Raw genomic sequence first — 15,020 nt, forward strand, 5'->3', positions numbered from 1 at the left:
CCTTCACCTCAAGTTCTCTAATCAAGTCAGCCTCATTACACATCACCAAATCCACAGTTGTCTGTTCCCTAGTGGGCTCTGTCACAAACTGCTCCAAAAAACCATTTCTCAGACATTCCACAAATTCCTTTTCTTGGGATCCGCTATCTCCCTGATTTTCCCAGTCCACCTGTACATTAAAGTCCCCATGATTATTGTAATATTGCCTTTTTTATTTGCCTTTTCTAGCTCCTGGTTTATTTTCTGCCCCATATCCTGACCACTGCCAGGAGGTCTTTTTACTTTTGCGATTCCTCAGCTCTGCCCACAGACATTCTCTGCCTGCTGATCCGATATTGCTTCTTGCTATCGATTTAACTTCATTCCTTACGAACAATGCAACCCCTCTCCCTTTGCCTGCCCTTCCAAGAGGACACATATCCTCGGTATTGAGATCCCAGCCCTGATCCCTTTGCAACTACGTCTCTGTAATTTGCACAATATCGTGCCACCCAATTTCAATGTGTGTGTAACAAACTCATTTACCTTGTTCCAGGTACTGCGTGCATTTAGGTACAACACCCTCAGTCCTGCATTCACCACCTCCCTTCTCATACATGTCACCTTTTATACTCTGCCTGAGGTTAGATTCCTGCCACCTTCTATACTCTCTGTTCTATTACATGGTCTGGAAACTTTACTAATCTCTCCTGAGCCCTCAGCTCCATTAACCTCCACTTCTACCCTCTCCTTAATTCCCCATACAACTGAACACGTCCCCACCCCACCCCACAATTAAAGCCCTATCTCCAGCCCTAATTATATGATTCACCAGGACTCTGGTTGGATTCAGATGAAGACCGTGCTGTTGGAACAGGTTCCCTCTTCCCCAATTCTGATGCCAATGTCCCATGAATCAAACTCATTCCTTCCACACCAATCTTTGAGCCATGCATTTACTTCCTTAATCTTATTGATCCTGTGCCAATTAGCTCGTGGTTCAGGTAGTAATCCAGAGATTATTATCAGTTTGGTTCTGCTTTTTAATTTAGCTCCTAGCTGTTCATACCCCGAGCAGATTCTTTGTTCCTGTTCTACCTGTGCCATTGGTACCTACGTGGATCATAATAACTGTGTCTTTACCCTCCCACTCCCAGTTCCCCTGCAGCCCAGATGAGATATCCCAAACCTGAGTATCAGGCAGGCAACACAACCTTCGGGATTCTTGATCCTGGTCACAGAGAGCAGTGTCAATGCCCTGAACTATACTATCCCCAATTACCACTACATTTCTTTTTCCTCTCCCATTTGAACAGCTCCCTGTATCACAGTGCTGTGGTCAGTTTGCTCATCCTCCCTGCAGTCCCCGTTCCTGTCCACACAGGGAGCAGGAATCTTGAGTCTCTTGGACAAGTTCAGGGCCTGACGTTCCTGCAACCCTACCTCCTGGATCCCTCTACCTGCCTCACTAGCAGCCACACCCTGCTGTCCATGTTCACTCACCAAATTCAAGGTATTTAATTTAAGGGGTGTGACTGCCTCCTGGAACACAGCGTCCAGGTATCTCTCCCCCTCCCCGATGTGTCACAGTATCCAAAGCTCAGAATGCAGCTCATCTACTCTGAGCCAGAGTTCCCCAAACAACTAACACTTACTACAGAGGTGCCCACTGGGAACCACAATGGGGTCCAGCAGCTCTCCACATCCTGCGTGAACAGCACATCACCTGATACTCCATCTTTATTTTATTTAATTAGTTTTAGCACTTACTGAGGTAACCAGCACTGACTGGGATAACCAGAGTAACCAGCACTGACTGAGGGGATCTTATTGAAACATATAAGATGATTAGAGGTTTAGATAGGGTGGACAGTGATAGCCTTTTTCCTCAGATGGAGAAAGCTAGCACGAGGGGGCATGGCTTTAAATTAAGGGGGGGTAGTTATAGGACGGATGTCAGGGGTAGGTTCTTTACCCAGAGGGTGGTGAGGGATTGGAATGCCCTGCCTGCTGCAGTTGTAAATGCGCCTAGTTTGGGGGCGTTTAAGAGATCCGTGGATAGGTTTATGGACGAAAAGGGATTGGTTTAGGTTAGTGGGTCATTGTTTTTTAACTGGTCGGCGCAACATCGTGGGCCGAAGGGCCTGTTCTGCGCTGTAATGTTCTATGTTCTATGTTCTATGACTGGGATAACCAGAGTAACCAGCACTGACTGGGATAACCAAAGTAACCAGCACCAATTGAGATAATCAGAGTAACCAGCACGAACTGGGATAACCAAAGTAAGTAACACCGACTGGAATAACCAGAGTAGCCAGATCTAACTGAGATAACCAGAGTAACCAACACTGATTGACATAACCAGAGTAATGATGCGGAGATGCCGATGTTGGACTGGGGTAAACACAATAAGAAGTCTGACAACACCAGGTTAAAATCCAACCAGTTTATTTGATAGTAAAACCCACAAGTTTTCGGAGTTTGAACTCTCCATTCACCTGACAAAGGGGCAAACCCCAAAAGCTTGTGAGTTTACTATCAAATAAACTGGTTGGACTTAAACCTGGTGTTGTCAGACTACTTACTGTGTATAACCAGAGTAACCAGCACCAATTGAGATAACCAAAATAACAGCACTGTCTGAGATAACCAGAGTAGCCAGCACCGACTGAGATAACCAGAGTAATCAACACTAACTGACATAACCAGAGTAACCAGCACCGACTGAGATTGGCAGAGTAACCAGCACTGACTGAGATAACCAGAGTAATCAATATTAACTGACATAACCAGAGTAACCAGCTCCGACTGGGATAACCAGAGTAACCAGCTCCATCCGAGATAACCAGAGTAATCAATATTAACTGACATAACCAGAGTAATTAGCTCTGTCTGGGATAACCAGAGTAACCAGCTCCATCTGGGATAATGTAGTAACCAGCTCCATCCGAGATAACCAGAGTAACCAGCTCCGACTGGGATAACCAGAGTAACCAGCTCCGACTGGGATAACCAGAGTAACCAGCTCCGACTGGGATAACCAGAGTAACCAGCTCCGACTGGGATAAGTAGATGTTGTTCGGAGCTGGCTGTGGGTTTCCCGTGTTTTGTTGAATCTGGAAGTTTGGTTCAGTTCCGTTTGGATTCTTCCTGATCCAAGTGTTCCAGTTAATGGGAATGTCCTTCATCAATATCTCTGCTTCATTGCTGTCTGTTCCTTGTAACAAATCAATGCAATCATTCTGTTCCAGGATGTGAGTTTGGCCGAATTCTCTGTTTCTAACTCAATAAGCAGCAAATGTACTTTGTGTTTTCAGAATTAACCACGCGTGAGTCAACCCCACATTTACAACGGAACAATCGTGATATCCTCAGATCAGCTGTGAGGGAGTCCTTCTATACTTGTGAACATGTCTGTTCGAGAATTTATGCCTTCATGTGTATATTTGTGTGAGAAAGAATATATTTGTATATGTTTATCTCTGTGAGCAGGTGTCTGAACACGCATGCTCCGTGTGTGTGTGCCTTTGTCAGCACAAAGGTGTCTCAATGAGTGTAAATGCAGGTCTGCCTGTGTATGTGTGTGTGTGTGTCTGCGCCTGTGTGTGTGTTTGTGTGCATGGAGGAACTGAGGGAGATCAGGATTAGTAGAGAAATGGTTTTGGGGAAGTTGATTGGATTGAAGGTGGATAAATCCCCAGGACCGGATAATCTACATCCCAGAGAACTGAAGGAAGTGGCTGTACAAATAGTGGATTTGTTGGTGGTTATCTTCCAGGATTCTATAGACTGTGGAATAGTCCCTCCAGATTGGAGGGTAGTGATTGTAACCTCACTACTTAAAAAGGGAGGGAGAGAGAAAGCAGGAAATTATAGAGCAGTCAGCTTAATGTGGGGAATATTCTAGAATCCATTATCAAAGATTTAATAGCAAAACATTTGGAAAACAGTGGCAGAATTGGACAGAGTCAACATGGAATTACAAAAGGAAAATCATGCTTGACAAATCTACTGGAATTCTTTGAGGATGTAACTATGAGAGTTGATGACGGGGAGCCGGTAGATGTGGTTTATTTGGACTTTCAAAAAGCTCTCAACAAGGTCCCTAGTAAGAGATTAGTGTGTAAAATTAAAGTGCACAGGACGGGGGGAAGTGTATTGAGATGGATAGAATACTGGCTGGCAGAGAGGAAACAAAGAGTAGGAATAAACGGGTCTTTTTCCAAATGGCAGGCAGTGACTAGTGGGGCACTGCAGGGATCAGTGCTGAGACCCCAGCTATTCACTATATATTATTGATTTAGATGAGGGAACTGAATGTATTCTTGTCAAATTTGCTGATGATACAAAGTTGGGTGGGAGGGTGAGCTGTGAGGAGGATGTAGAGATGTGTCAGTGTGATTTGGACAGGCTGAGTGAATGGGCAAAGGCATGGCAGATGCAGTATAATGTGGATAAATATGAGGTTAAGTTTATTTATTAGTCACAAGTAAGACTTACGTTAACATTTCAATGAAGTTATTGTGAAATTCCCCTAGTCGCCACAGTCCGGCGCCTGTTCGGGTCAATGCACCTAACCAGCACGTCTTTCAGAATGTGGCAGGAAACCGGAGCACCCGGAGGAAACCCTCGCAGACACAGGGAGAACGTGCAGACTCCACACAGACAGTGACTCAAGTTGGGAATTGAACCCGGGTTCCTGGTGCTGTGAGGCAGCAGTGCTAACCCACTGTGCCACCGTGCCCCTCTGCTGCCCCTTTAATTATCCACTTTCGTAGCAAAAACACACGAGTGCCTGGCTAAGGAGTGGCGCGGTGGCACAGTGGGTTAGCACTGCTGCCTCACTGTGCCAGGGACCCAGGTTCGATTCCCAGCTTGAGTCACTGTCTGTGTGGAGTTTGCATATTCCCCCCGTGTCTGTGTGGGTTTCCTCTGGTTTCCTCCCACAGTCCTAAAGACGTGCTGGTTAAGGTGCATTGACCCAAACAGATGCCAGAGTGTGGTGACTAAGGGAATTTCACAGCAACTTCATTATAATGTTAACATAAGCCTTACTTGTGACAATAATAAATAAACATTAGCTTTAAGTAGCTGGCGCAGGGGGGGCAAAATGTCAGGTTCTTGGATCATTGGGATCTCTTGTGGGGCAGGTTATGCAAGAGGGACGGGTTACTCCTAAACTGGAGAGGAACCAATATCTCTACAGGGAGGTTCACTAGCACTACTGAGGGAGTGCTGCACTGTCAGAGGGTCAGTACTGAGGGAGCGCCGCACTGTCAGAGGGTCAGTGCTGAGGGAGTGCCGCACTGTCAGAGGGTCAGTGCTGAGGGAGTGCCGCACTGTCAGAGGGTCAGTGCTGAGGGAGTGCCGCACTGTCAGAGGGTCAGTGCTGAGGGAGTGCCGCACTGTCAGAGGGTCAGTGCTGAGGGAGCGCCGCACTGTCAGAGGGTCAGTGCTGAGGGAGTGCCGCACTGTCAGAGGGTCAGTGCTGAGGGAGTGCCGCACTGTCAGAGGGTCAGTGCTGAGGGAGTGCTGCACTGTCAGAGGGTCAGTGCTGAGGGAGCGCCGCACTGTCAGAGGGTCAGTGCTGAGGGAGCGCCGCACTGTCAGAGGGTCAGTACTGAGGGAGTGCCGCACTGTCAGAGGGTCAGTACTGAGGGAGCGCCGCACTGTCAGAGGGTCAGTGCTGAGGGAGTGCCGCACTGTCAGAGGGTCAGTGCTGAGGGAGTGCCGCACTGTCAGAGGGTCAGTATTAGGAGTTGATATGGTGTAGGTACACCCACCGTGCTGTTAGGGATTGGGTTCCAGGATTTTGACCCAGTGACAGTGAGGGAACAGTGATATATTTCCAAATCAGGATGGGGAGTGACTTCCTCAGGGAATTTCAGGAGGTGGTATTCCCAGGTCTCTGCTGCCGTTATCTTTCTTGATGGTAGAAGTTGTGGGTTTGGAAAATGGTTTCCCAGGAGCCTTGGTGAGTTCCTGCACTGCATCTTGTGGATGATAGGCACGGCTGCCGCTGGTGGAGGGAGTGGATGTTTGTGGATGTGGTGCCAATCAAATGGGGCTGCTTTGTCCTGGATGGTGTCGAGCTTCTCGAGTGTTGTTGGAGCTGCTCCCATCCAGGGAAGTGGGGAGTATTCCATCACACTCCTGACTTGTGCCTTGTAGATGGTGGACAGGCTTTGGGGAGTCAGGAGGTGAGTTACTCTCTGCAGGATTCCCAGCCTTTGACCTGCTCTGGTAGTCACAGTTTTAATTATATGGCTGGTTCAGTTCAGTCTCTGGTCAGTGGTAATCCACAGAATATTGACAGTGTGAAATTCAACGATGGTAATGCCTTTGAATGTCAAAGGACGGAGTTTGAATGTCTCTTATTGGTGATGGTCATTGCCTGATATTTGTGTGGCGTGAATGTTACTACCAGCTGTCAGCCCGAGCCTGGATATTATATAAATCCTGCTGCATTTGAACATGAACTGCTTCAATATCTGAGGAGTTGTGAATGACGCTGAACATTGTGTAATCATCAGCAAAGATCCCCACTTCTGACCTTATGACGGAGGGAAGGTCATTGATGAAGCAGCTGAAATGAATCATAGAGTCCTACAGTGCTGAAGGAGGCCATTCTTTGGAGGAAACTGGAGCTCCCGGAGGAAATCCACACTGACACGGGGAGAATGTGCAGTTTCCGCACAGACAGTGACCCAAGCTGGGAATTGAACCTGGGTCCCTGGCGCTGTGAGGCAGCAGTGCCAACCACTGGGCCACTGTGCCATCCAAACCTTTCCAGTTGGGCCTTGGACTGTGTTTGAACAGTTGTGGGATCAATAGCTGGGTAACCTTTGTGAGCAGTAAGTGGTTTGATTCATTGGATGACATAAAATGGGAATGATTGGGAAGGAGTTTGGGTCCATGGGGTTTGTGCAAATCAGGAGTTTATGGATTAATATCCAGCCTTGTTCTCGAAGTTCCCGAGCTTAGTGTGTACTCCCTCTCCATGTTCCAGATCCTGTTTAACCACAAACACTGATCATAGCCAGGCTTTGTATGAAATGTGCAAAATAAAATAAAAAGCCATTTAGTGCCTCTTCACTATTCTTGACACTGTTTGAGGTTATTTATTTGAGAATAGTGAGGTAATGTTTGGACTCCACTCACCCCCTCATCTCGTTCACATCACTTTCCTGAGCTTTCTTCAATCTCTCTTCATCTCTCTCACTCCCCAGTCAGCTGCTGTTTGTGAAAATCCCCCTTGGCCATTTCACTTCAAGTTACCGGCACTTTATAATTGCAAACTTTTGTCTGAATTTGTTCAGGTTATTATTTTAAATTTGTAAATAAATCAATCAAACCAATTAGATCCATCTGTCTAACAGCTTTCAATCTTTCGCATCATTCTCCATATTCATATTTATAAATATTGTTAACAGAGTGAATAATCGACAGATTCTGAGATTAAATCATTGAATTACTGATTTAATTAACGATGCCTTTCACCCTATCAGCATAAACCCTGCCCTTTCCACGTCTCCTGCGCTGATCCCCAGCCAGGATCTAAAGAATACAGCTTCTTCCCAGACACTCTGCCACGAATTGATGGATTAATTATTTTGCAGATACATGGATTTCTCCTGAGTCCGTGGCTGCTGATCAGAAGCATTTAATTGCCCATCTCCTGAAATCCATCTCCAGCCTGGAGTCACTGCGGTGAGTAGCTGCTCTCCATCCTCTTGCTGATAGACCAGGTCAGTGGGAGCCTTGGTCTCTACCTCTCGGATGCTGCATTTTCTAGGTCATACTCCCATCTCTGAGTCATTTCAAAGAGGACAAAGCTTTCCTGGTGAGTGCTGGTCATACTGGAAAGGTCAAAGAGCGATTGAGGGGCCACTTGCGATGGGCCAGAAAGCTGGTGTGTATTAGGGTTGGGGTTAGGACATTAGGGTTAAAGTTGAGATTTGGGGTTGGGGTTAGGACACCAATCTCTATGCTGCTAGTCCTTGCATTTGGCAAAGTAACAGGAAGAAGAAATAAGCATTGAGAGATGTAAAGGATGAGAAAGTACAGGAGATAAAAATGAGTGAGGAAACTAGAGCCTCCTCTTTACACTGAACCTAAACCCTCCTTTCAATAATTTTACCAGGTTCCTCCACAGGAACGTCCCCGGTTTTGGAATCTCGATATGGATTGCAGAATTCCAACATTCAATCTCTCCAGTGAAGATATTGCTGACAATTTCCATGGGGTGAATAATTGAATAATATAGAAAGGACAAAAAAATCTCATTAGCAGAGTCACAAACAGAAGGTAGTGAATGAGTAACTCACCTCCAAACACACAGAAAATAAATGATTGCAATTTTAGGCACTATATATGAGTTGGATCCCAGCCTCTTCCAGAATTAAACAGAACTCCACACATCAATCATGTTTCCCAAGGGAGTGTTTTTACTTTTCATTGTTCTCATTCTCCCAGGTTGGTGCTTTTTCCTGACTCTGATTATTGATGCCTGTTCTAGGGGTGGCATCATAGGAAACCTGATCCCAGCTCAGAACGGCATCTTCCTGAGCCAGATCTCCCCACCCTGCAACCAGTGGGTGTGTGATCCAGGTGGGTGTGTAACAGGCAGGTGTGTATCAGGTTGGAGTGTAACGGCCTTGGCTGTAACGGACAAGTGTGTGAAGGAGAGGTATGCAAAAGGTGAGTGTGTTACAGGCAGGTGTGGAATAGGCAGCTGGACAGCATGTGGGTGAGTAATAGTGGATGTGTAACAAGTAAGTCTCTAATGGGTGGGTGTGTGATATGCAGGCTCATAATGTAATTAGAAAATGTGTAACAGGCAGGTCTGTAATGAATTGGTCTGTCTTAGTTGGGAGGTGTGATTCTGCTAGTTTTTAGCAAGCTTTTTGATTTGATTTGATTTATTATTGTCACATGCATTAACATACAGTGAAAAGTATTGTTTCTTGTGCGCTATACAGACAAAGCATACCGTTCATAGAGAAGGAACAGAGAGAGTGCAGAATGTAGTGTTACAGTCACAGCGAGGGTGTAGAGAAAGATCAACTGAATGCGAGGTGGGTCCATTCAAAAGTCTGACAGCAGCAGGAAGAAGCTGTTCTTGAGTCGCTGCTTCCGATCACGGGTCAAATTATTCCGATTAATTTTACTGACAGCAGCTGTGATGTAAACTTTCAGAGTCCATAAAATTCAGGGAGCCCCCACTCCGCTGCACCCCCCCAACCGCCACCCCCCCACTCCGCAACCCCCCCAACCGCAACCCCCCCAACCGCAACCCCCCCAACCCCCCCAACCCCCCCAACCCCCCCAACCGCCACCCCCCCAACCGCCACCCCCCCAACCGCCACCCCCCCCAACCCCCCCAACCGCCATCCCCCCAACCCCCCCAACCGCCACCCCCCCCAACCCCCCCAACCGCCACCCCCCCAACCGCCACCCCCCCAACTGCCACCCCCCCAACCCCCCCAACCGCAACCCCCCCAACTGCCACCCCCCCAACCGCCACCCCCCCAACCCCCCCAACCGCAACCCCCCCAACTGCCACCCCCCCAACCGCCAACCCCCCAACTGCAACCCCCCCAACCGCCACCCCCCCAACTGCCAACCGCTGCCTCCCAACCACCAACCGCCACTCCCCCAACACCCCAAACTGCCACCAACCCCCATCCCCCCCAACCGCCACTCCCCCAACTGCCGCTCCCCCAACCCCCCAAACCGCTGCCACCCCCCATCCCCGCAACCACCACCCCCCAACCGTCACCCTCCTACCCCACAGCCCCCTGCCTCCACCCCCCCACCCTAGTTCCACCAATCCCCACCCCCAACTCCCCCAACCACCACCAACATCCCCACCCTCCCAATCGCTGCCCCCCCCACCCCTCCCACCCCCCGTCCCCCCAACTGCCATCCCCTGTCCCCTGTCCCCCCACCCTCCCCATCCCATGCTCCCCACAACCCCTGCCCCCACCCCCCAAACCTCATCCTGCCCCAAACCCTTCACCCTGGGAAGCCAATGGCAAAGATCCGACCAATTTGGAAATGACAAACTCACCGTTCACAAGCTGCTTCTTCACCATAGGAACTGATGGACTGATTGGATGTTTCTGCTGTCAGCTTCTTACTTCCTTCCTCCTCCAGGTTCTTGGACTGGCCTCAGTGATAAAGAACGAGGAGACAATCTCCAGAATTACAACTTCAGAAAAACCAGCAACGCCAAGGGCAGAGTGAGAGCCAGTTTCAGGGACAAGCGACCACGCATGTGAGTGACGAGAATTGATCCACAGTCAGGTGGAACTCAGTCTCCAATAACACAGCAAGAAAAATCCAGAATGTAGAAACCTCCCCACTTAGCAGGCGACGGTGCAGAGGGACCTCGGGGTCCTTGTGTATGAGTCGCAAAAACCCAGCTTGCAGGTGCAGCAGGTGGTCAGGAAGGCGAATGGGATGCTGGCCTTCATAGCGAGGGGGATTGAATATAAAAGTAGGGAGGTCTTGCTGCAGCTGTATAGGGCATTGGTGAGGCCGCAGCTGGAGTACTGTGTGCAGTTTTGGTCGCCGCACCTGCGCAAGGATATTTTGGCCCTGGAGGGAGTGCAGAGGAGGTTTACTAGGCTGATACCGGAGTTGAGGGGGTTGAGCTATGAGGAGAGGCTGAATAAACTAGGCTTGTACTCGTTAGAGTTTAGAAGAATGAGGGGAGATCTCATTGAGACGTATAAGATGATGAATGGGATGGATAGGATAGAGGTGGAGAGACTCTTCCCGCTCAAAAAAGACAGTAGGACTAGGGGGCACAGCCTCAAGATAAAGGGGGGGCGGTTCAGAACGGAGTTGAGGAGGAACTTCTTCACTCAAAGGGTGGTGAATCTCTGGAATTCTCTGTCCGTTGAAGTGGTGGAGGCTGCCTCGCTAAATATTTTTAAGAAGCGGGTTGATGGGTTTTTGATAAGAGAGGGGATTAAGGGTTATGGGGAGAGGGCGGGAAAGTGGAACTGAGCCACGACAGATCAGCCATGATCTTATTGAATGGCGGGGCAGGCTCGAAGGGCTAGATGGCCTACTCCTGCTCCTATTTCTTATGTTCTTATGTTCTTATCTCCCAACATTACTGGCATGGGATTGTCATAGGGATGGCATGGAAATGTAATTGGAATGACATGGGAATGTCAGGGGAATGTTATGATTGATCATATTGTGATAAAAGCTTGAACTGAATCAGGAGTGGGCGTTGAATGAGAGAGAAAGAGGGGACCAACATCTCATTATTAGTGGATAGCCAGAGGTCACCCACTACATCTGTAGTGGGTAAGTATTTTGGAAGGTTTTCTGAGAGACAGGATCTGCATTTAGAGAGGCAAGGACTGATTAGGGACAGTCAGCATGACTCACAAATTTAATTGAATTTTTTGAAGAGGTAACAAAGAAGGTAGATGAGGGCAGTGCAGTTGATGTTGTCTACATGGACTTTAGCAAGGCCTTTGACAAGGTACCACATGGTAGGTTGTTGCATAAGGTTAAATCTCATGGGATCCAGGGTGAAATAGCCAGTTGGATACAAAATAGACGATGACAGAAGCAGAGGGTGGTTGTAGAGGGTTATTTTTCAAGCTGGAGGCCTGTGACCAGTGGTGTGCCTCAGGGATCAGTGCTGGGTTCACTGTTATTTGTCATTTATATTAATGATTTGGATGCGAATTTAGGAGGCTTGGTTAGTAAGTTTGCAGATGACAACAGGATTGGTGGCATAGTGGACAGAGAAGAAAGTTATCTCCAATTGCAACGGGATCTTGATCAATTGGGCCAGTGGGCTGACGAACAGCAGATGGAGTTTAATTTAGACAAATGCGAGGTGATGCATTTTGGTAGATTGAACCAGGGTAGGACTTAATTAATGATAGTGTTGGGGAGAATTATGGAACAAAGAGATCTAGGGGTACAGGTTCATAGCTCCTTGAAAGTGGAGTCACAGGTGGACAGAGTGGTGAAGAAGGCATTCAGCATGCTTGGTTTCATTGGTCAGAACATTGAATACAGGAGTTGGGACGTCTTGTTGAAGTCGTACAAGACATTGGTAAGGCCACACTTGGAATACTGTGTACAGTTCTGGTCACCCTATTATAGAAAGGATATTATTAAACTAGAAAGAGTGCAGAAAAGATTTACTAGGATGTTACCGGGACTTGATGGATTGAGTTATAAGGAGAGGCTGGATAGACTGGGACTTTTTTCTCTGGAGCGTAGGAGGCTGAGGGGTGATCTTATAGAGGTCTATAAAATAATGAGGGGCACAGATCAGCTAGATAGTCAATATCTTTTCCCAAAGGTAGGGGAGTCTAAAACTAGACAGCATAGGTTTAAGGTGAGAGAGGAGAGATACAGAAATGTCCAGAGGGGCAATTCTTTCACACAGAGGGTGGTGAGTGTCTGGGACAAGCTGCCAGAGGCAATAATAGAAGCAGGTACAATTGTCTTTTGAAAAGCATTTAGACAGTTACATGGGTACGATGGGTATAGAGGGATATGGGCCAAATGTGGGCAACAGGGACTAGCTTATTTGTAAAAAAAGGGGCAGCGAGGACAAGTTGGGCCGTAGGGCCTGTTTCCATGCTGTAAACCTCTATGACTCTGTGACTGTGGCAGTAGCCAGTGGTCAGTCAGTGGTCTGTTAATGGGCAGTCAGTGAATCGACTTCCAATAAGGGCTTTAAAAATTGAACAAAAAGAATCACTAAAATTGAAAGATCTCAGAGATGGCGTCTCATCTACCTGACCCCCATTGCAGCTCAGCACCAAACTGCATCATTCCATCATCCAATGGCACTAACTGGGTGAAATTGTTAATCCAAGAGCCTGTTTGCCAATTTGCTCTCTCAAAATCTGTTCTTTTCCTATTGTATCCTGTTAATAAATCACTTCCCCTCCTTTTGCATTTCAGTTATCTGCTAATGAATAATGTGCGGTCTGTAAATGGTTACGCGGAGAATCTTCACCAGAAACTGGCTCCTCTCACAAAGCAACTTCAGCTGAAGATTGACACTGAGAATCTTCAGCAGAGGCTCAGGCAGGAGCTGCAGGAACAGAGAACAAAACTCTCTCCTTACACTGATGGAGTCCACCAGAGACTGAGCAGAAATCCTGGAGAAGATCATCCCCAGCTGGTACCTCACACTCGGGTCATCTGCCTAAAGAGGAAAAAAAAAACCAAGCAGCTCCACAAACCCACAGCAGTTTGGAACAAACTGGAGAATCAGTCGAAGATTTCAAGGTCAGTGATAGTTCCGCTGACGGAAAGCGTGCTTCAGAATCTCGGTCCCAAGAAATTTGACGAAGAAATTCGGGCTATTGTGGCAAAGCTGCTTCCCGATGTTGAGAAAGGATTTCTCCATGTGTTTTATCAAAGTGGCTCCATTCCCACCACCTATCCCAATGCTGAGAACCTGGAGACAAAGATTGCCGAGAGTGTGAACCTTCTGGCTCCTTTTGCCTCGGCTAGTGCGGGGATTGTGCCAAACAACAGCACGGACAAAACACTGACTCGCCACATGTCAGAACTCAAAACCAACCTGGACCTGGTGTCAAAGGCTTTCGATGAAAACAAGGATTCCCACAAAGTTAACGAGTCGGTGACTCAGCAACTGATCAATATGAAGGAAAGGCTTAATCCCTATCAGGCGTCCATTCGACTAGAACTTCTGAAACAGCTTACAAACATGTCAACTTATATCCAGGAGGAACTGGGGAATGAGTGAGGAATGGGAAGTGTCTCTGTGCTGTAGGAAATGGGACATTTTTATTACTCTCAATCAGTGGATTTTTTGTAAAAAGCAATAAAGTTGCCACCTCTGAATTAAAACGTTTGAATTAGATTGCAGTTTACACAACATCTCAATAAAGAACTTCAGAATGAATAATTCTCCAGAACTTTCCACGGTTCCAAAATAACCTTCATTAAAATCAGCAGTGCCCGGGATCCCAGAGGGAGGGAGGGAGCAGTCATTGGCCCTTTGTTGTTGGAGTGAGTCAGGCAGCCTGGTCCACTGGGCCGAACCCCACCCCCACCCCCCCATACACACCGCCACCCCCCCATACACACCCCCACCCCCCATACACACCCCCACCCCCCATACACATCCCTGCCCCCACACACACACCCCCACCCCCCCATACACATCCCTTCCCCCACACACACACCCCCACCCCCCCCATACACACCCCCACCCCCCCATACACACCCCCACCCCCCCCATACACACCCCCACCCCCCCCATACACACCCCCACCCCCCCCATACACACCCCCACCCCCCCATACACACCCCCACCCCCCCATACACACCGCCACCCCCCCATACACACCCCCACCCCCCCATACACACCCCCACCCCCCCATACACACCCCACCCCCCATACACATCCCTGCCCCCACACACACACCCCCACCCCCCATACACACCCCCACCCCCCCATACACACCCCCACCCCCCATACACACACCCCCACCCCCCCATACACACCCCCACCCCCCCATACACACCCCCACCCCCCCATACACACCCCCACCCCCCCATACACACCCCCACCCCCCCATACACACCCCCACCCCCCATACACATCCCTGCCCCCCACACACACCCACCCATCCCCCCATACACACCCCCACCCCCCATACACATCCCTGCCCCCACACACACACCCCCACCCCCCATACACACCCCCACCCCCCCATACACACCCCCACCCCCCCATACACATCCCTTCCCCCACACACACACCCCCACCCCCCATACACAGCCCCACCCCCCCATACACACCCCCACCCCCCACACACATCCCTGCCCCCCACACACATCCCTGCCCCCCACACACACACCCTCCCACCCCCCCATACACACCCTCCCACCCCCCACACACACCCCCAGCCCCCACCCCCACACACACACCCTCCCGCCCCCCACACACACCCTCCCACCCCACACAGACACACCCACCCCCACTCCACTCCCCCACCCCACACACACCCTCC

The 15,020-nt window shown here is 49.0% G+C and overlaps 1 protein-coding gene across 2 annotated transcripts; it reads left to right on the forward strand.

The window, feature by feature from the left end:
* The first annotated feature begins 7,048 nt into the window (after positions 1-7,048).
* LOC145339345 (uncharacterized) lies at positions 7,049-13,876 on the forward strand. 2 transcript variants are annotated; one of them, XM_080183781.1, is made up of 3 exons: positions 7,049-7,689; positions 10,138-10,258; positions 12,934-13,876. In XM_080183781.1, the coding sequence occupies exon 3, from the start codon at positions 12,944-12,946 to the stop codon at positions 13,745-13,747; it is 804 nt and encodes a 267-aa protein (XP_080039907.1). In that variant the 5' UTR covers positions 7,049-7,689; positions 10,138-10,258; positions 12,934-12,943; the 3' UTR covers positions 13,748-13,876. The 2 variants fall into 2 exon arrangements, with proteins under 2 accessions (XP_080039907.1, XP_080039906.1); XM_080183780.1 differs by lacking the exon at positions 7,049-7,689 and having other exon boundaries at positions 9,993-10,258.
* Positions 13,877-15,020: the final 1,144 nt, after the last annotated feature.

The sequence above is a fragment of the Carcharhinus amblyrhynchos genome, unplaced genomic scaffold (assembly GCF_965287045.1).
Source record: "Carcharhinus amblyrhynchos unplaced genomic scaffold, sCarAmb.v2.hapA scaffold_413, whole genome shotgun sequence".
Taxonomy (NCBI): domain Eukaryota; kingdom Metazoa; phylum Chordata; class Chondrichthyes; order Carcharhiniformes; family Carcharhinidae; genus Carcharhinus; species Carcharhinus amblyrhynchos.